The sequence below is a fragment of the Passer domesticus genome, chromosome 10 (assembly GCF_036417665.1).
Source record: "Passer domesticus isolate bPasDom1 chromosome 10, bPasDom1.hap1, whole genome shotgun sequence".
NCBI classification, from domain to species: Eukaryota; Metazoa; Chordata; class Aves; order Passeriformes; family Passeridae; genus Passer; species Passer domesticus.
In genome coordinates this window covers 33872185-33893544 of record NC_087483.1, presented here as the reverse complement: position 1 = coordinate 33893544, position 21360 = coordinate 33872185, and the positions used below count along the sequence as shown (strand labels likewise).

General features: G+C 41.6%; 1 protein-coding gene across 10 annotated transcripts in view; it reads right to left on the bottom strand.

The window, feature by feature from the left end:
* KALRN (kalirin RhoGEF kinase) overlaps window positions 1-21360 on the bottom strand; it is a 473084-nt gene that overhangs the window by 29166 nt on the left and 422558 nt on the right. For 9 of the 10 annotated variants that reach the window (XR_010369452.1, XM_064435043.1, XM_064435045.1 and 6 more), the window contains 11 exons: window positions 17736-17802; window positions 16374-16477; window positions 13924-13993; window positions 13262-13348; window positions 12339-12431; window positions 11206-11256; window positions 10814-10891; window positions 9747-9932; window positions 6543-6714; window positions 2376-2614; window positions 1266-1513 (listed from right to left, as the gene is read on the bottom strand). Coding sequence is in view for 9 of the 10 variants with exons in the window: in XM_064435043.1 (XP_064291113.1) it covers window positions 1266-1513; window positions 2376-2614; window positions 6543-6714; window positions 9747-9932; window positions 10814-10891; window positions 11206-11256; window positions 12339-12431; window positions 13262-13348; window positions 13924-13993; window positions 16374-16477; window positions 17736-17802 (1395 nt within the window). In the remaining variant the exon portion in view is untranslated. Of the gene's footprint in view, window positions 1-308; window positions 2322-2375; window positions 2615-6542; window positions 6715-9746; window positions 9933-10813; window positions 10892-11205; window positions 11257-12338; window positions 12432-13261; window positions 13349-13923; window positions 13994-16373; window positions 16478-17735; window positions 17803-21360 lie in introns of those variants that run through there. The other variant, XM_064435048.1, reaches the window with a different exon arrangement.

Genomic DNA, 21360 nt, shown 5'->3' with positions numbered 1-21360 from the left:
TGCAAATTGTGGCTAGAGAGGAACCCGGGAATGGCCGTGGCGGATGTGCAAGAGATGTGCCAAGCAATTCCTTTGGCTTAACATGCAATTCCAGGTAGCATTCATTACTGACTGACAGGTAAAGTCATCATTTCTCTTAACTGAAACAGCAGCAGAGATCAAGTTATTATTTTTAGTGAATCTGTCACAAAATCCTTCCTTGTGTTCAATTCTGTGCCTCGAGGTATTTGTGTAAGGTAACACAATTTGTAGCATACATCATGCATTACCATCCAGTCATTTTAGATGTTAAAAGAAATCAACAGGTATTACTGAAAAGAGGGTTGTACCTTCTGTATTTAATACCAAAAAACCACTTCCTTGCATTAGTCATTTCAGACTGACAAATTTCTAAAAATCAGAAAAGAAAAATATATATCCATACATTTGTTAAATAAACAACAAAATATTATAAACAAAATTAAAATCAAAATAAAACAAAATCAAACAAAAAAATAAGGGTCAAACTAATTCTTTTACCTCATTAAAACATGCTCATAGTGAAAATTTATTTTACATATTTAAAATAGTACATTTAAAATTAGTTACATTACAGGTACAATGATGAACATTGCGACTATTCATTATATTGCACAACCTGACTTCATCAATGTGAGTTTGTTTCTTTTTTTTTTAAATAGTGCAAAATACTTTTTACAGGAATGTACTTGGATGGGGGCCTTGCAAACAAAAAATATATTACAAAAGATAATGAAACAGAAAAAAAAACCAAAACAAAAGAAAAAAAAAAGAAGATACAAGCTGTACAAGGAAATTGCCATAGACAACAAAATCTCTCCTCCTTGAGAAGCAAACCTCAGTCCAACACAGAGCCTGGATTTTTGTGTTTGTTTTTTTTTAAAATCTAGATGCTGTTATAACCAATATATAGATTAGTAACTTAATACAACATAAATATAAGTCCAGTCCAAGCAGGTCCATGTTGGTGTAAAATGGTGTCACGTAAAGCATATCTTTAACCGTCTATGGTTTTATTTCTCTCCAAAGTATAAACAAAATCCCACAAAATGAAAATAAGCAAAACCCGAGCTATCCACCATGGCTGCCCGACGCTGCGGATTGACCACTCAGCTTGTTCCAATGGCACTGTAGATAAAAATCAGCAGGATTTCCCTACCATTTGGGTTTGTTCATTTTTATTAATTTATTTTATTTTCCTCAAAAAATCCACATAGTGCTCCCAGCGAAGCCAATAGGGCACTTACTTGATGCTTCCATCGCTATTATCTGTAGTGGATTTAGGGAGGGGAGCCAAGATACTGCCAGGGATCCATCCTTCAGCAGCTGGAGAGTGGTCGTTTGCAGGCTGGTACACCAGGAACATGTTCTGCTGGTTGATAGCAAGGATCTGAACCACCTCTCCTTGATTCACACAGATCTCATCCTCCTTCAGTGCATAGTAATCTTTAATCACCACCATGGAAGAGGTCCCATTGCACCCTCCCAAATCAGTCTGCAAACGGACACAACACAAACCGGTGAGCGGCCGGCGCGGAGGAACCTGCCCTTTCTGGCAGCAGTCCCACTACTGCATGTCCAGCCTGACTGGACCAGGGAAAAGGACACAAAACAACTTGGAAGTTCACATTGGCAGAAAAGGATTTTAGAGATCTGAAGGGTGGCAGTAACCTAATACAAACCAGTCTCCTATTTCACATCAGACTTCAAAGCTGCTAACGATTGTGTCCCTGGGTGTTCTCTGTGTCTGCGGGGGTGTCACAGATGAATGATCTGTGCTGAGCCAAATGGGGACAAAGACAAATGAAGCTGAGTGAATACTCACAGTTAAATATAGGTCAGATGGAAAGTGGCTTTGCTCAACCTCAGACAGCAGCAGGGTTCAAACAGGTTGATGGGCACTGACTCTTTGGTGGTTTGTGTGCATCGCACAGGTACCTGAATTTTACCTTTAGCGGCACCCTGTGAGCTGTTACATGGGAAAAGGACTAAGCTCTTCCCTACCACAGACTTTTTCAGGAATAGGTGGTTAATGGTTATCAGAGAAGACTGAATATTACTTCTGCCAGTACTGGAAATGGATATCTAGTTCACCAGATCTGCAAGCACAGTGCCCTGAAAAACATCGAGATCAGTGCTTAAGGGTCAGGCTCTGTCTCTGCTTCCCAGATGAAGTGTCATCCATGTGGATGCCAGGGCTTTTGCATGAGCTGTTTAATCCCAAATCACGTTACCCCATTGCTTCAGTATGTTGATTCCTGTTGACTTGGTTAGCTGCTAATAAAGATAACATCACGGATCACCTGTGGTACAAGAAATGGGTTGTGAGATCATGTTTTATTAGATGAGCTTAGTACCTTGCTTTGTTCATACTTGTCTCCGGGCTGTGAGTGCTCATACCCTGTGCTGCCATTGGAGGTAGATATCTTCAGGGGTGGGAGAGATGGGTTACGGCTTGTAGCCTTCAAAGGCTTCTCAGACCCTACTGGAATAGAGGAATGGGGCCGGGTGTTGGGCTGAGGGACCCTGCCGGCCTGGGGCCGCAGCACCGCCGAGCTGTTCTCCTTGCGCTGGTACTCGATGGGCGACTGCAGCGCTGCAAGAGAGGACAGGAGTCAGCCACCTGCTGCCAACAGCCTGGCCAGGGGCTGCAGAGCTGTTCCAACAGGTGGGACGGTTCAAACAGAACAGACTCAAACACTTCAAACCAAACAGGAACAGGAGATGCCGCCCATAGAAGCACATGGCGCGTTCATGGCTAGACAGGACACAAGCACTTCACACTGTGCTGTGCATGAACTGAACACAAGACTCCATGCTGATGTGAAGAACAGCTTCTCTAACCTACACAGTGAGTAGGCTAAAATGTTTGCCATTTATAGCATACATCACTGCATTCATTTTCTTTGAAATCACACAAATTAATCACATCCTGTAGTCAAAATAAATGCAAGCCTGATTAAGGGGTGCACAGCACATTTACAGTGAATTTTGCTAACATCAGAAAACACAGGTCAAGACCTCTAAGTCTCATTTGCATATTGCCAAGAAAGTGTGACTATTACTCTTTGGACGCGATGTGCTGCAACTTGGCTCTCAATGTGCTTTCTACATGAACTACTTTGGTTCAAGGAGACTGCTGGAACTATAGATGGCACCAAGACATTAATCCCAGCAGTCCAAACCTCTCCAGAAAACACCCAACTGGCAACACTAAACAGCTTCATAAGCCATAAAAAATAAAGTCTGATTGTGAGAGTAGATTTTACAGTAATGGAGAAAGCTTGCACTGAGAAATGGAAGGAAAAAAATTCCAGATCATAAAGAAATAATCTGTTATGTTTGGAGGAGAAGGGATCAGGGCTGGGACTCACAGTGAGCAGATTTGCTGGGCTCAGGCTACCAGCCCCAGACCTATGGGCTTGGTTTTTTGCATGTCATGTGGCTTTAACAGATGATTTATAGTCAGTTAATGCTGTGTACAAGCATCAGACTAAACCTACTGGAATGCAGAGAGACTAGTCTAGCAAGGGGCAGACAGAGGACATAATGTCACACATCAGCCCCACCAGGGAACCACAACAGAAGGAATGTCTTTCCCAACAAAATGAAAAGGAAAGAAAAACAGAAAAGCTCAGCACCATACAGCACACTCTCTAGCATTCCCCTTCCAGAGAAATGCAGGACAACTCAAGAAATCACTTCATACTAAGGAACAGATGACTGGAAAAAAAAAATCAAGGAGGATGCCAGACCACCATTTTCTTCAAAAGGACACAGACACAGATCTGTAGCAATCTGGAAGATTACTTGTCTCTAAAACCTGACCCTTGTCACAAAAGCAGATTGTATTTATGCCACAGTGACTGCCAGTTTCACTTGCTTACCTCAGCTGCAGCTGAAAATGGTTTGGTCCTGCTGCAGACCAGCCACAGAGGGCAAGGAAGGCTGGGGAGAACTTTGACAATGATTTTGACAGTGACATGTTTCTCCTGTATACAGTAAATAAGGCTGCAAGGCAGTTAGCAGTAAGATCTGAAGGGATACTTCTCAATCTATCTTGAAACAATCTACTGTACTCAGTACTTTTAAAGGTATTTAGCTGAGTGTCCATTTCTGACTGCTATTTCCACCATGAACTATCACAGTGATGCCTGCCTTCCAGCCTCCTGTTAAACATCTGTCAGTACTCTTAGAAGCTTCTGGCAAAAGTCAGTGTCCATCTACTTGCATGTTCTCTCTTTCTCTCTCAAATTCCCCCACAAAACATGATTAAAAGAAGGTACAGATGGATGCCATTTTCCTTATAAAACATGTCCAGCAGTGACAGGCTTTCATTACAGCTTGCTTCCTAAAGATCAGTCACAACAGCCCCTCAATTGATGCACAGTCTGTTTCTCAAGTTTAGCAGCTTTTACTTTTCCATGGAAAAAAAAATGAAAAACTTGAATATTACACTTTCACATTAATGAAGTTTTGATGCAAATCCCTTGCTTTGTACATAGCCCCTGACTCTTTAGGGCTTTCCTGGTGAAGATAAAAAAATCAGAGACAGCTTGGGCAAGAACGTAAGGGGAATATTTTGTTATTAAGTTTACACAGCATTGGCTCAGTGTGGATTTAATATGACTTTAAGGACAGAAAACATCTGCTTTAATGAAATGCAAAGCTAAAGAACATATTTAAAGATTAGTCAGCCTCAATAAGATTACATTCTAAAAGCCACTTAAAATATTCTGGACTGGACAGGCTCTACTGGATACAGTATCATTTTCTTGGATCTTATTTATAGTTTTAAGGTAAATCCTTAAGCTTGTGTTTTAATAGAAATCTATTTTTACTTTTGCTTTAGAGATAGTGATGATTATGTTCCTAACCCATCAAATTGCTTGCTTGGCCTCATAAAAGATAGGCTGAATAGGGGCTGTGAAGATGTCTCAGTAGAAAAAGAGGCTCAGAGGGCAGTAAGTTCTGTGAAGATAAGATGGAATACTTAAAAAATAAAAAGAAAAAGCAAGAAAGATATGGATGGGACAAAACCCCCTGCATTAGTGCCTGCAGAGCTCTCACAAGGCTTTAAAAAAAAGTCTGCAGCTAACTGTTAGTGGAACTTATTTTTATTCAAATAATTCCAAACAAACTGCACTGTCATAAACCTATCAAGTTTTGGTACCAACTGGTCAAACTGGAGCACTTAGACTCTTCATCTCACCAGTGTATTTAAGGAATTATTTAGCCATGGTTGTATGAGGCTGTTTCTATTCCAAGTCACAAAAACACAGTATCAAATTGTGGCATCGTGGGTGAAATATATTTCCCTTCTCAGCTCAGCCATAGATTCTGAACTGTCACAAAGAACTTGTGCATGTAACCCCTTCCCAGTTAACTTCTGAAAAGTAAAATTAAGCTGAATTAAAATTTTTAAAACCTCCACACTGAAGAGAAGGGGACCTTTGATGTGAACTGAAAGAACCTCTTCCCATTTTGCAAAAAAAAATCCACAAAACCAAATAACAAACCCTGCCCCACAAAAACCACAAAACCTAACATATTTTGCCAAGCCCAAACATCTTAATTCAAGCAAATATGTTTTATTATTCAACATGTATTAAGCTATTAAATATAGAACTCTAATATAAGCTCTATAAAATAAGCAGTTATGAAATGAATAGTGCAAAGCAATCTTGGAGGCATCCAAAGCTACTTTGTTGCTTCCAAATAGAAGAGATACTATTTTTAGATTTTTTTCTCTAGTCCTGTTCTCTTCTCTTACCCTCATCCACTCAGGAGCAGGAACAAGCTAAAATTGTTAACTGAATTTGATTCCTCTGTATTTTCAAATTACACACTTTTGTTGGTTGTGTATGAGTCTGGTTTTTGAGAGTTTTGTTTTGTTTTTTTTTTAATATAGCTTTAATTTGAAATATTATTTCAGACCACCTCAGATCTATTTCCACAGCAAAGCTGATAATTTGGAAAAGCCCCTTTTCATGCACAGCTCCCATGGTTCCTAGGAGAAACAAGCCCTTGCCCTTGTTTCCTTGCTATTTCCTTTGGTTTTTGGCTTTTTGTTTTGCTGGTTTTTTTTTTAATTGAAAGCTACTGCAGCCCTGCAGAGCTGGGACCTGTAGGGGGGTGCATGGTGGGGCAGCCTTCATCCCACCTCACATCCTCAGCTGGTAGCACACAGGAGGCTCCTGTTTAAGAGGATAAACCTTGCTCTGAGTAAATGAGAGATGCTGTATAGACACAGTGGCAACCTGGCTTCATCATGATCTTGAGATGGCTTCAGATTTAAAATCTCACCGTACAATGGAAAGCAACAGGTGACAGAGCCCTGCAAACCTCAGGACAAAAGTACCACCAAGAAAAGGACCACCCGGGGGGGACCTGAGGAACATGAGCCCAACTGACACATGCACAAGTGGCTCAGTAATTTTCTCACGGAGGAAACAAGGACATAAAGATTCTAAATCCCATTTAGCATAACAGTTTGGGAACCAGAACAAAGACCATGTACATACCATTTAGGAAATCTCGTTGTGTGTCCAGGACCTGGTTGATGTCCTGTACCCAAGCTTGTTGAATTTCTGGATTAGCTGCCTGCAAAATGACTCGCTCTGATGTTTCCCGGCTCATTAGAGCAAACTTGCAGGGATCATTGTCCACATTTTCTTCAATGATAAGGTAGTTCATCTGAAACAAGCCAAGGTAAGCATTTTACAGGGAGCATGAGCTAACATTACACAAGAATCAAAACTGTTGTGAAATGTTCCTGAAAATAATTAAGTGCAATAGCAAACTGCTAGATCATAATAAGAAGAATTTGTCTCATCTAGATATACCCAGATAGATCTAAATCTTAAATATGATGCTTAATAAAGCTCTGACAGATGTACCAGACATCCACCCGCCTTGTCTTGAATTACAACTTCTATTTTAAGTAACTCAGACCTAACTGGTGCGCTTTAAATTTACTGAAACCCCTAAATAGAACAAAAATGTTCCTATTAATATGTTAAAAAAGTCTATCATTCCCCCAATTTAAATAAATGTTTATATTTCTTGTGCTCTGATATGAAAGTCTCAGTCATTAGTGCATTTTAAAAATGGAATAGGCTGTGCACAGGGATACAGTGAAAAAAAAGAGCAATTCTCCTGTGATGCTGCAACAGATCTTATTTCTAGCAGATTAGAGTCATCTGTGTGCAATCACATCACTTGACTGTAGTCACAGATACTCTTTCTGGAAATCATATGGATGGGAATTTTGGCTGCTGTCCTGCCCTTGGGAGGCTTCTGTTTTAAGTGTACTCATAACTTTAGCTTTTCCTGAGATACTTAGGGTAGTAAACAAGAATAAGTTGGCATAGCCTCCCAAAAAAACAAGAGAGGGAGTGTCTTCATGTCAAAAGCAGACAGCTCTGAAGACTAAGGCAATAATGTCCCCTAGAAGGAATCCATCTCTAATCAATCTGAGTATCTGCCAAGATATGGAGATCCACTCCAGATCAGAATATTGTCCAGCATTCAAACTGCAAGATGGAATTGGCATCTTCCTTTGCTTCTGGGGGTCCCTGTGAAGTTCAGTGACAAGCAGGAACTCCCCTGACATGAGGACATGGAAAGGACAAGGACACACAGGTGAGCCTGGGCAGTGCTCTTGCTCCTGCTCTGAGCTCATTTTCCTCTGGTTGATAGCAAACCAATCCTGGTATGACTCCAGGTAGAAGACCTGTAGAGTCCCCTAACCTCCTATTTGTGTCTCAGGGAGATGCATTCATCAAGGCTTCCGCTGAGATACTTTGAGAGCCTGAAAGACACTGAGCAGTGTCTGAGAAGGGATGTGCCATTTCTCAACACTAAGGACCTGATTGTGTAAAAAAGGATTCTTTGCCATTGCAGGACAAGATGCTGAAGCTTCTGTCACAGTTTGAGTGTGACAGATCTTGGAGAACAATATCTGGGAGTCCTGTCTTGCTGACAGACCAGAACAGCTGCATTTGAAGTCATATGCACTCTTTACTCTGTGGCTGTGACAGGGGAAAGAAATGGGATCTGTGGAGCCCCACTGCAGGGTGGGGATGCTCAGAGCCCAGGGAGGCAGGGGAAGGTCCTGCTCCACTGAGAGCCACAGCTCTCTCCTCTGGGAAACAGACAAATGTAAGAGCACTGAGAAGCTCAGGTGGGGGCTGGGAGGGAGGATGTGAGAGCTGCTGGCACACAAACTCCATGCTGAGCTGGGGAGACACACATGGAGCCACAGGGGATCCCACGCTTGCAGTAGACACTCAACAGGAGAATGAGCTGTTTGCCAAGTGGAAGAAAAGGGGCTGGAAAATTATCATACAAAAGTGTTAAACTCAGGTAGTGGGAACAGCACTTCTTTCGTAGGCTGTGTAACTAGAAATGCAACTCATACCCTTGAGGCAAGCTAATTTTATTGACATTAGGAGAGATTTATTTTTCTCTCTTTATCTACAATATACAATTCAGGAATTGTTTCCTGCAGATAAAAGCCTCATTGTTATATACACAATAAACTGAAATAAAAATGATTCATACTATTTCCATCTCCAATTTTAATAATGATTTAAATCAGCAAAAAAGATAAAATCAAAGCTGAACATCTAAATGAAGATGACTGTTTATTTGTACACTTTGGGTTTTCCCTTTATAGCCTATTATTTGGTTGGAAACTATAAAATACACTGACTTGCAAATGGATATAATGGATATAAGCTTTTCAGTAAATGCTGCTGTTTCCATCAGCCAAGAAGATGACCTCATTTCAGTAAATATGGTGTTTATTGTAAATCTGTTTAGTTATATATGTTAATATGCATTATTTCAGCTGATAGTATTCTCTTCTATTCCCTATTAATGCACCATTTAAAATTTAGAGCAAACACAATGCATTACCCCATGTCTCTTAAGCTATATCTTTCAAAAGGAAATCAATGCCAGACTGGTTTCTCAGCTTTGAACGACCCAGAAATTCAAATGAATCACTGATTTTGCTCTTTCTGCAGGCACAGCAAAGGCTGTTTCACCAGGAGATGTGCAGCACGCATTCACTTTCACTGACCATTTCACAGGTTAACTTTGCATTTGTTAAACAAAGAAGTATTTCTGGTGGTGACTTTCAGTTTTTACTTTTAGCCCCAGCCCCATAATCTGGACAGATTATTTAAAACCAAAATTAATTTCTCAAAACTCTCTTTATAGTTTATCTGGTTTTGTAATTCCTCACAGCTGTATTTTTAGAATTATGTGTGGTTTTATTTGTCTTTGAAACATTCTTGCAACATCCAAATTTGTACTAAGAGCCCTCACCCAAATTAGGGAGAGTGTTTCCAGAAATATCATATTAAAGGCTTAGTATTGACTTATAGTTTGGCCTAAAATGACTGTTTTGGATACTGTGCCTTCATTTACCTTTTATGATCATGCATAAAAGCAACTATTGTAAACGTCCTTTGACTACTGCAGGTTTTGTAGCAATATTTGCTAATTCAGAGCTATGAATGATAGAGGATCTGCCCTGGCTATGCAAAAATTACTGAATAAATTTAGATACCCAGTGGTTTACTTAGAGATGGTCTCAAGCAGCTTCTGATGCACTGAAAGGTAAATGCAAATGTTTTCTGCACATTGCTGTCCCCTACGACAGGATGAACTTTACATGGCCATCAAACAGAATATGCTTCTTCTTCTGCATTTCTTACCTTTATGCTCTTCTTGAACATGTAGCCTGGTGTTAGAGACCCTTTTCTCAGGAGCTCACTGAAGATAACTATTTGCTCAAAGAGAAACACCCTGCGCTCCTTGGGCCGGGAGTGAACCCCGGAATCCTGCTCCGTCACGTAGAAGGTGTCCTGCTGCAGCAGCTTGCCTTGAGCTGTCAGCTTGCCCTGGGAAGCAGACAAGGCACCAACATTACAAACCCTGACCCACTGTGATCCCACAAGGTGATATGCTCTATTTCATGCAGCCCAAGTTTTCCAGGCAGCCCTGCATGCACATGATTCACATCATATCCCCTCTGAGTTACCAAAGCAGCAATCTTGTAAATTGTGACCTCAGCTGAAGACAAACAACATAGGTTTTCCTTGCTCTCATTGCCACTGCATACAAAAAACCAAAAGCAAGAGGTCTCAAGCAGACTGTTTTGTACACTTCATTCCAAATCCTGTTCCCATTGTGTTACTGTAGTGCTCCAGCCAAGAGCTCTCCATTATGCCCCAAGCCAGCAGTCACTGACACAACACCTCTGAATGTGCAACGGCCAGGACCTGCCTGTTTGCAGTGCAAAGGCAGTAAGAGAAATCTTAATTCATTTTGAAGATAAGAACTCTCCCCAAAGCCTACACTGGCTTAGTTACAAGCCACAAGCTGTACTCTGTGGGGTTTTAACTCCCAAGTCTCCTCCTGGATGTTGTTCAATTTGGTGGGAGATGTTAACATGTTAATACTGCCAGGTGACCTTACCAATAGGCAGGGCAGGTTGGTTCATCACTTATTTTGCCCTGGTAATATATATAATAAGTCTCATTAAAGCTTGCAGAAGCTTTTACAGACCTCAGACTTTGAAGAAACAATACGAATTGTCACAAGATTAGAGTGAGAGGTGCGTGATTCCCCCACCTTTGAAACCTCACCAAAGCACAGAACTCAGCACTGCAGAAGAACAAGCCCTAGATAAGCAGCTTGAGTAGATTGTAGAGACAATCATATAAAGAGAAAGTAATTTTCCTTGCCTAGTTATTATTATAAGAAGAATGCAAATGCATACCTCAAAGCCTTGGAGGCGACCCAGGTTCATCATGTCATTGCAACGTTTTGGTACAAGGCACATTAATTCAACTGCTTTCTGTTGAGGAAAAGGGATGTTGCATTATTACAAGAGAACCAGAGGGCTCCTGAAAGCACAGTGTCAAATAATGAAGTTCAATAGCACGATTGCTGTGCTCATGGCAAGGCCCTCATGAATAGATGTCTAAAAGAGGATGGTGCAGGACTAAAATGCAGGGCTGCACCATCCTCTTTTAGCTCTGATTTAAGCTAAGAGAAATACGACATTTAGAATATCAGCAGGACCTTCAGCTATTGTCAAAGGAATACTGGGGGTTTCATTTCTCCACACAGAGTCCCATTAGCCCTATTGTCCAGGGCATGAAAATGTACCTCTATCTCGGAGCACTCCAGACCAGCTTTTTCACTGTACCTCAGGAAGTCCTGGAGAAAGCAGAAAGGTTTGCATTAAGGCACTTCAGAAAAGAGAGAACAAAAGACACCAGTTTGAAAGGGAAAAAGCATATTCAGCATGTGATTTTCTGAGAAGAAACCTGCTAATATTAATAATTTCATCTTCAGAGATTGCTGAATGCCATAACCACTTTAGAAATATGGAAAAGGGGTGTGGATGGTTGTTGAGAAGATCACAGAAAAAAAGACAAAGCTGGGGTTAGACCTTGGGATTGCTTATTTGATCCCTGTCTTAAGCCACAAGACCACACACATACACACACACACACGAAGAGTTTTCTTTTCCTTTTGGCATTTTGGGGAACACACTGCTGTGCCTTTGCTAGCGGGCAATTCCCAAACCTGGGCTGATGGCAGCCTGCTGGGATATAGTCCAAAAAAGAGGAGAAACCAGCTCAGAGCCCTGGTGCTGCTGGAGATTACAGGGTGGGTTTAGACGTGCCTGATGTTAGATCTTGGCTTTAGACTCCTTGGGATGAATTTTCAAAAGTGCTGTAAAATTTTCATTATGGATAAGTCAGCATAAACTAGAGTGGTCAGGGTCCTTGGGAAAAAATTTGTGGTGAGCTCCCCAAATTTTAAGACAACAGAATATACTGAAATAAGTTTCTTCAGCTAATTTGAAGACAGATATTCAGAAATGGAGGCTATAGCATTTACTAGAAGCATGCCATTCAGCACCTAAGACAGACTTTAGCAGTATACTTGTGTATCTTTGTTCCAGTTAAAAACAAAATTGAAAGTTTGCTCTGAAACTTCAGAGGAAGAAAAGGCCTATTTGAAGTGTACTCTTCTATTAAAAAATTTCAAAAGAAAGTTTTAAAAAAAATCTGTTTACTATCCTAAATTACAAACCACTCACACAGATGTGGCCTCCTGCTCTCTGGATGCTTTCCACAGGCCTCTGTCATTGCAAGCCCAGAGAGCAGACCCCTCTTTCCTCTTAATTTGATGAATTTATTCCTCAGTTAAGTCTAAGGCTGATTTAAAATAACAGTCATCTAATGCAACATGCAGACTAGAGTTAAATCCAAACTGTATTTTTCACTCACCTTGAGAAGAAGCTGGTATTTAGTTATTCTTTGAATGGGTTTAATCAGAAAGTCACTGATGGTCAGCCGTTGGCTTATTTCCTGCTGAACCTCCTAAAAAATGAGGATTAAAAACAATTGCAAACAATCACAGAGTAAGACAGACAACATGATAAAACGTCTCAGCAGAGACTTACGACCACTGAAAGTTGGTCTGTTCTTAATCTTTTGTTTGCAAGAGGGAATTTCTGAGGATATAAAAATCTGGCACATCCTATTTAGGCAAGGCCTGGGTAGAAGCTGTGACTGAGCTGGGAGGCGTTGGGAAGCTCAGGATCCCTCCTGCTCTGAGCTGAGCCAGCAGCCCAGCAAGGACTGAGGGTCACCCTCCCCACTGCAGTGGGGATTAGCTCACCAGTGAGTCCTGCAGAGCAACCTCCTGCTCTGGGGTGAAAGGAAACATCTTTCCCTTGTTAAACAAGCTTCTTTCACTTTACTATCAAAATGTGTCTAGTCACAAAGACTTCTTGAAACAGACAGAGTTACTGGGGATTTATGAGAGGCACCACCCAGCTCCAACAGCTTTTACCTCCCCTCTTGTTTGCACACTACTGATTTAAAAGTCCTGTTTTACTTGGAACAGAAATTAGTGCATTTGTGGTACTCTGAGGGCCACACACAGTTAGTATATTTTTTAGAAACATTTATTAGAAATTACCAATATTTATTAGAATTATCAGTATTTATTATCAATATCTTTTAGAAATTCACAATATGATAATTTGAAAGCAATTAAATTCTCCATAGGGCAGAGACCTCAGCACCACACGCAGTATCAAATCTTCAGGAGTTTGCTTTAGGCAAACCCCACAGGTCACAGAACAGTCTCCTTGACCTGGACTCAGAGCTGTAAGCAGTAATAATGTACAATGAGCTGTGCTTACCTCAAAGTACGTTTCATACTCAGCTACTATATACTCAGAGCGGGGCTTGTTTTGGCAATACACCACATACATGTGCAATCGCCGCTCCTGTGAAGGCAAGAGGCACAGCAGCCACGTGAGATATTGGCTACCCTTCTGCTATTAAAAGGTGGTAGAAAGTTGCTATGATATTCTCCTTGGTCTTCCTTATTTTTGGTTTAATCAAAGATTTAGTTTGCTAAAGCAGGAAAGAAATTCGGTAACTGGTTCTGTTCTCCACATCTGCACTTAGGCAAGGGGAGATTTCTGGGTTGTGGCCAGTGAGAGATGCTACACCCACACTGACAGGTCTGAAAGTTCCTCTAGGGTTATGCTTTGGCTAACATCACATGAACATGTAAATTACAGCAGCTGGCAAGTACCTGCCATAATGGTATTTTGGCAGATGTCCTTGACCACATCAATTTTGCCCCCCAAGTAAGTTGTCTGCAAGAAGACAATGATTAAAGCCTTAGTGCAATTCAGCTGCCCACTGAAAATGTGTAACTGTAGGAAAACTTTATGTTTAAATTCAGTTTAGACACATAAAAGTATCAAGTCAACACAAACAGGTGGTTTTGAAAAGGAGCCATCACATCCCAGAAGGCAATTGTAGTAGATACAGGAAACATAATAAAACTTACATGCTTAATAAAAAGCTGTGCTAAACGCTCAGGTTCTTGAAGACATTTTTCCAGTTCACCCAGGAAAAAGCTAAAAGAAAGGATACGAACACTTCAGAACATTTTAGGTCATCCCAGCAGCAAACTAGTCATCCTTCAGATGTAACAGTGGCATTTTAACTCCACTATTCAATAATAAATTAAAAGCTAAGCTTAGCTTCAGCCCTTAATGGTGGGATTTCTAAATCATTAGATGAGAGCTGTGAAATGTGGAGGTCTTATCTTGCAAACTGTCTGCTCTTCTTTACTCTGAAGTGGTTTCAGTTTTCAGAAAGGGCTGACAACTATCTGATTGCAAGAGTTGCTTTCCTTCACTGAGACCTCCAGAAGTAAAACCCTCCCATATACCAAAATGCTTGTGAAAACTCAGATTATGAAAACTCCAGTTTTACCAGGAGTTCTCAGTTCCATGAGCAGATTTGTACTGGTCAACATGAAAGAGATTGCCATATGTTTCCACCTGAATAAATAAATCAACATGTGTTGCTGGTGGAGTTATGGTTAAGTTCTATTTCCCACTGGTTTTAATTTCATAATAAATCACAATATCTAATTCATAATAGTCACAGTAATTCATAAACATCATCTGCATCCTGACTTGCAGCTTCAGGGAGATCATTCATTCTAGCTCATAGAATATACTGGGATGCCTAAAAGTGAGGTGAAAACTTCAGAAACACTGCTAGATTTTTCTATCTGGTAGGCAAATTCAGACATAATCTTCCTCTTTTTCGTTTCAGGATTTCAGTCTCAAATTTCAGCCTTCACAGATTTGCAACAGTAGCCAGATTTTGTGAGAGGACATGCTTTCTGATCCCAAGAAATCCCAGAACTTCAAAAAAGGAAAAATGATGCAAATTGGACAGATGTCCCAATTAAAAATCTCCGTTACTACCATTAGATACAGCTGCTTCCATAACCCAATCCTCTATAAATGCTACATTCATCTGCATTTAAATAGACTTCTTGACCCAGATATACAGAGCTAAAAATAAGGAATCTTTCCATTTGTGTTACAGAAAACTCCTATCCTCACACTTAATCAAGGAATGGCACTGGTAAACACATTCCATTTTCTGGTATCAACTTAACATAAAGTGAAGCTTTCTCTGACATTTTTTACTTTGTGCTCACAAGGTCATCTGTCAGAACATAAGGACAGGCCATGGGATAAGCACCTATGGGACACACGACAGCAAGGATACTGTGCTTCCTGGGTGAGGGAAATGTCCAGAGCTGAAGGAAGATCCAGCCTAATGCCCATTATTCAAGTCTGTACATGCATGCTCAAAGTTTAGTTAGTTGGAGCTGCAGAGAATTTCTGAGCGGCAGAATTGAAATGATGACCATATTGCCCATAAGCCAGGCACTGTTCACAAAGTTACATGGGAAATGGCCCAGGGCTTGTGTTTCCAGCAGCTTTTCAAAATCTACTCCTGTGGGTAAGATTTTCAAGGAATGGAGTTCCTAACTCAGAGCCAAAAGCATCAGCTTGGCCAAAGCATGCAAGGGCTTTCAGGGGAGAAGGACCTTGAAGCAATTTACATTTTATCACCCTTCTAGCCAAACACCACTGGTATGATCAGCTGCATGTGAAGATGTTGCTGAGACACAGGAAGAAAACCATGACTTTCCACACTGCTACTGCCTGTCAGCAGGATGCATTGAGGCTACAGCTGTGACCCAAGAAACTCAAGAAACTTATGGCAGCCCCAGTAGCTTCTCTGAAGATCCAGTGAACACCCCACAAGCAGCAACTCCCTGAGAGTGATGCTGGGAATGTCTATGAGCAGTAGCTTGGGAGCTGTGGATGGACCTCAGGGAACCTCCCAGGCAAACCTCTTGTTGGGGCTCAGCAGCAAGAGTGACAGAGCCATCAGCAGCACAGAACTGACACAGGGCAGCCCCCTGTGTAAGCATCCCTGTCACACTGACCAGCTCTGCTGGCACAGTGTTTGAGCCAGCATAAAGCTGTACCTGATCACAGACAGCATGACAAACACCCTCCCGTGGAGCCAGGCAGTGCAAAGCTATCAACATCAAAGTTCTTACTTCCCTGAGAAAAATGATTTCAGGTAAGCACAATGCCTTCCATCATGCAGTTGTGCTGGTTATGGCTGGGTAAACAAAGCCCTATATCAGGATTTGGGGTATTGAGAAACTGTGGCTAAAAGCACATGAATCAGAACATCTTCTCAGGATTCAAGGTAGCCAGGATTTGTGATGTTATTAAGCAGCACTTACAAACCAACAGAGAGAATAATCTAAAGAGAGTCCTTCGGAAGTTCAGCCCTGAATGACCTGATGATATTCAATTAAAAGCAGCTTAGACATACAGACACCATATAGTGCAATCCTCTATGGACAAGAGGTTAGGAGGTGTTTAAAGAGGAACTAAACCAAAAACTTACTCTTTGTGCCAGTCATAGATCTGGTGAATATTGCCAAATACAATTTTGTCTTTCCCTTTCATATCTTCAGAAACTCCTTTTTCTTCCATCCTCTTCATGAAGCCCTTTAGGATTAAGGATCACTGATTCAGCAAAGGACACATTTGAAGGGGGAGCATAATTACAGTATTTTTCTTTTTTACAGAAGCAAAAGTTTAATGCCAGGATTTTTTACATTGAAAATGCTTAAAATATCTTTTGAACATTTTCAAAACAGAAACCTAAGCAGATACTTTAAATTACACAGTTTGCTTAAAAGAAAATTTTAAAGGATCTGTTTAGAATATCTGCAATATTTATACAAAACATTATTAGATGTAATTGAAGTGACAAGCAATTGATAAAAGTTAAACAAAGTAGTTTGTCAAGCTCTTTGCTCAAGAGGAAGAAATCAGACTCTATAGAGTCTATACAGTCTATAGACTGTACAGATCTCTTCCATTCATCACCATGAGTATCTTGTGGGAGCACAAAGCCAAGCAGTAAGTTTAGAGTCACGAGAACGGGATTTCTCACACCTCCTGAGAGTTTCTTTGTAAGTCTTTGGAGCATGACAGCCCTGTCAGGTTTGCCAGTGGTGCATACATAACACAAATGTTTTCAAGTTCGGAAGCTGTTGAAAATCACTGTTAGATAGACTGATAATTCTCTCTGGACTAGTGAATGCCACTAGTGAATCACATGTCTCCAGTTCTGAGTTCTTGCTGGGAAAAAAACTGAACCTTGTACTGAGTTAGGTGTGACAGGTGATCCCTAGGGATCAGCCAAATCTTTGAAGTTGAAGCTTAAAAAAGAAGACTGTTTTTAATGCAAAAACCCCTCAAACTCTCTTTTACCTCAGACTTTTTTGCAAAACAATAATCTACAGGACAAACATGCACCTCAAAACATTTCCAGGCCCAGCTTCTGGAAAGGTACTCAGACACAGGACATAAGTTCAGGTGCAAATTCAAGGAAATTATGTGTTACCATTACCCAACATGATGGGAAGAAAAGCATGAAATAAGTGTAGGATCACAAGTTAATTCTCCACCAATGCCTCCAAAGCTGCATTACAGCAAAAACAGTTTGTCACAAGTAGGGTAGCCAAGAAAAACCTTTGCACACTGGAATTGAACCTAAAATACAACATTTGCTAGATGGAAACAAAAATAGTTTCCAAAGGCATTTCTTCTTGTTTCTGTCAACATGAGAAGGGGACCATGGAAGCAGACTGCAAAATAAAGCAGTTTGTTTCTCATGCTGTATTTTTTGTTGTCACTTGTCAGCATGGTGCTTTTTAGTGGGAAAACATTTTGCATAGCAGGGTTTGCTTCAGCTCACCTCCACAACAATTCCCAAGTCTTTGACGTAGTCTTTTTCAGTCTGCACCAGCTCATTTAAGACAAACCTAAATTAAAACAGAACACACAAGTATTTGACCATATTCCTTGGCATTACCATTTGTTCCTTTACCACATACAACCTCACCATAAAACCCCATCATTATCCAGATCAAATAACACAATTTACCCTTCACTCAGAGCTCAGTGGAATGTAAGAGACAAAAACATCACATGTCAGGTCAGAGTAGTTTCAAATCTCTTAACCATTCTTTCCTGCTATCCCTCTTCCCCCCCATGTCTCAGGATGGTGCAAGAACAGCAGCACAAACAGCTGTTTGTACCTTAAACTACCTCTCCCTGATCTCCTGTCCCCATCTCCTGTGATGACACATGTCCTGACCCATTCTGCAGCAAGCAGGAGTGGAATCCTTGCCCCAGTCCCTCTGGCTTCACCCAAGATACATCAATAAGTATCAATTTGGAAGTTCAAACACTTGGAAAACAAATCCCCTCTGCTGTCATAGCTAAGAGCTTAATCTTTTGGAGCAGGTAATCTATGTGTGGGTGTCCAATGTTTTAACCCCAGGTAAGGGAGTCATCTGATGAAGGCCTGATGCATGCAAACAACAGCAAGCTAAAAAAAGCCCCTCCTCACTCAAACTGACTAATCACATAATGTTCTTTTGAGGATAATTTCAAAAAGTTACAGCTTGTTGCAGACAGTTTGTCTCTCAATTATGCCAATACATAGATTTGGCATATGACAAGTAAACTCCATCTGTCCTCAAGTTTGCTATGGCAGTAACAAGGCTAACAAGACAGAGGAGTGCTTTCATGTCTGATATTGCTCTGTCCACATCAAAGACCAGACTGACCCCCTTGAAGGGATAGGGCTGAGAGCTAACAGTGCAAAGATAAAGCCTGGAGAGAAAAAGCCAGCCAGACTGGCACTTTGCAAGGAGAGATTTAGTTATGAGAGGCTACAGAGAAAAAAAATCCTGCTCCTGCTGCGCTTGCAACGTGTCCCTTGCTCAGACAAAGCAGACACGATACTTTGGCCATGTGGCAGAAAAAAGTCAAACAGCTTCTTGTTGGTTTGAGAGTGAAATCCAGCCCCCTTGGCAGCAGGCAGGGCTGGCAGCAGCCACACCAGACTCTTGTGCTCTCCGGAGCTCTGTGCCAAGTTGTGCCTGGGCAGCAAACATGTGTGAGGCAAAAGGCAAGAGGCTGTTCTTTCCCAGAGCACATGGCCTGAGCAGGCGTGTGCTGCACAGCCCCTCGGGCTGCCTGACCCACCGTGCCCTTGGGACAGGCTCCACAGTCCCCCCTGTCCTTGGGACAGGCTCCACTGTTCCCTCTGCCCAGAGAGGAGGGCCAGGAGGGGACTTTCCAGCCAGCACCACCTCTGTTTGCATTGCTCCCAACAGGCACAGAGAGCTGTGGAGGGAATGGAAGAACATCTCCCACCTACAAGGTTACTGCAAGGATCCACCCTGCCAAGTTCTGCTCTAAAAATGAAGCAGCAGGTATTTATAGTACATAACACTGCAGGACATGCAGGCAACTGTGTGTTTATTGAAAATCAGTGCAGCAACCACGTTTCTGGTGAACAGACAAAACCTGCCAGTTCACACCTCTGTGAGGATTCAGGGTCTGCAACTCCAGTGCTTAAATTCAGCACCAGGGTTCCCTCTGCTCCTCTCTTCCTACCAAGCAGGAAAATTCAGCCTTGACCATCTCTACTCATTCTCTGAAGTACCTGATGCAGCACCTTAGAGGTACTCCCAAATATAAGGTTTCTAAGATGCATGTAGGCAAAAATTCAAGTTCACTCGTCTCCTGCTCTGATAACAGGGAGCAAGGGCAGCGAGCTGTTTGCAAAGTGCCCTGGTCACCAGCAGGTATTGACTACACAGCTGTATTTAAACTGACAGGAACAGGATTTCTGACTGAGTCTGAATAGTTGGATATCTTGGAAACTCTGTATTAGACCTATACTGCACAATGACACTCAATAAGACTATTGTCTTACTCCTCACAGAAATGCAGCAATCAAGCCTGATGGAATAAGGAGTTTCCTCACACCAGGGCTAACTGCTGGCATGAATGTGCTGCCAGGAACAGAGGACATTGCTGCCCATGCCTGTGCTGCTGTTTTGTGGGGATTGGAGTGCCACAGCTCGAGCTGGGAGATCAGCTGCCTCACATGACTATGGAATTAAACCCAGCAAGCTCCAGGGACACAGAACACAGACAGAAAGGAGCTGGAGGGGAGACAGATGTCTTGTGCTGAAAGCCACTAGCAGGTGCTCCTAAACATCCTGCTGTTTAGGAATTCTGGCAGCTACTAATTGCACATAATAGGCTGCCAGTCCCCTGCCAGAAGCGTTCCTGTAGCTGAGCTTACAGTGGCAGAGGTCTCTGCACTAAAACTGCAACCTGCAGTTTGCTGCCAGCCACCTAATTAATGAATTGCTACCAGAGGACCTCCAGATCCTGCAATACTGAGGAGCTTCTAGGAGACAGTCATGGGCAGAGAGGTTCCCTGCAGGAAGGCTGACAGCTGCCTTGTAGAAAACTTCTGCCATCCAGAAACACATCCAGGGCTGTCATGTTCTTGTCTGCTGCTGGGAGTTGTGGTCCCTCACTGTATCCCTTCTCTGGCTTCCTGCAACAAACTGCAGGAGCAAATGATGGCTTCCACAGATCTGTGACACTTTGCTTCTACTTCATCTTCTACTCTTAACCACCTCCTTGTTCTTCCCTGACTTGGCATCTTTCCCAAATGGGGAGCTCTTCTTCCACCTCTCCCCTTACCACACTCCCATGAGAGCTGTATGGAATGTTCTTTTCCCCTCAATCTACCATTTGATCAGATCATTGCAGTTACTGTTGTAAGTGGAAGAGGTGATACAAAAAAAAAAAACCAGCCACGTCAGCTTTCTTTCACATAATTCTTGATCCTGTTGCTCCATGTTCTTCAGCTGAACACACATTTAAGAAATGCTTTAATCATTACAGGCTTTGAAGGAATAAGCATTATTTTTCTTAAATTTAAGGCAGTGTACAGCTAATTTTAAAAAACAACTTTCATGAACTGTCATCACTTCTTTTTCCTCCCATTACCATGAACATTAGGGTTTCCCAAATGGAACTTTCTTTTCTGTGGCATGTTTCCACCACAGATGCATCTGAATCCCATCCCTTCCTTTGCTAATAATGAGGGCAAAAATATTTCTTTCAAAAAAATCCAAGAGGGATTCTCTGTTCTTTTTCTCAAAGGTAGCTAATAAGATCAACCACATATCCCTGCTCTGAGAGTTGATTTCACCTCTGGCAATGCAGTAACTACCAATGCAAACATCTCAGTAATACCTGTTGAGCTCTTCAGAGGCTTTTACAGCAATAGATATTTGCTATCTGGTGTAAAAGCTGTACATTTTAGAATGATGACGAATTTCCTGTGTGTGGAAGTGATTTTATGAAGTGCTTTTACATGTTAAGAAAAACAGGAAGCAAGCAAGGTTTTACTCTCAGTTCCAGGCTCACTCACTGACTACGAAGTACTCCTGGAGAGCTGCTGTGTGTCCTTCTAGAGAACATATTTTGGAAAGAACCAGTAA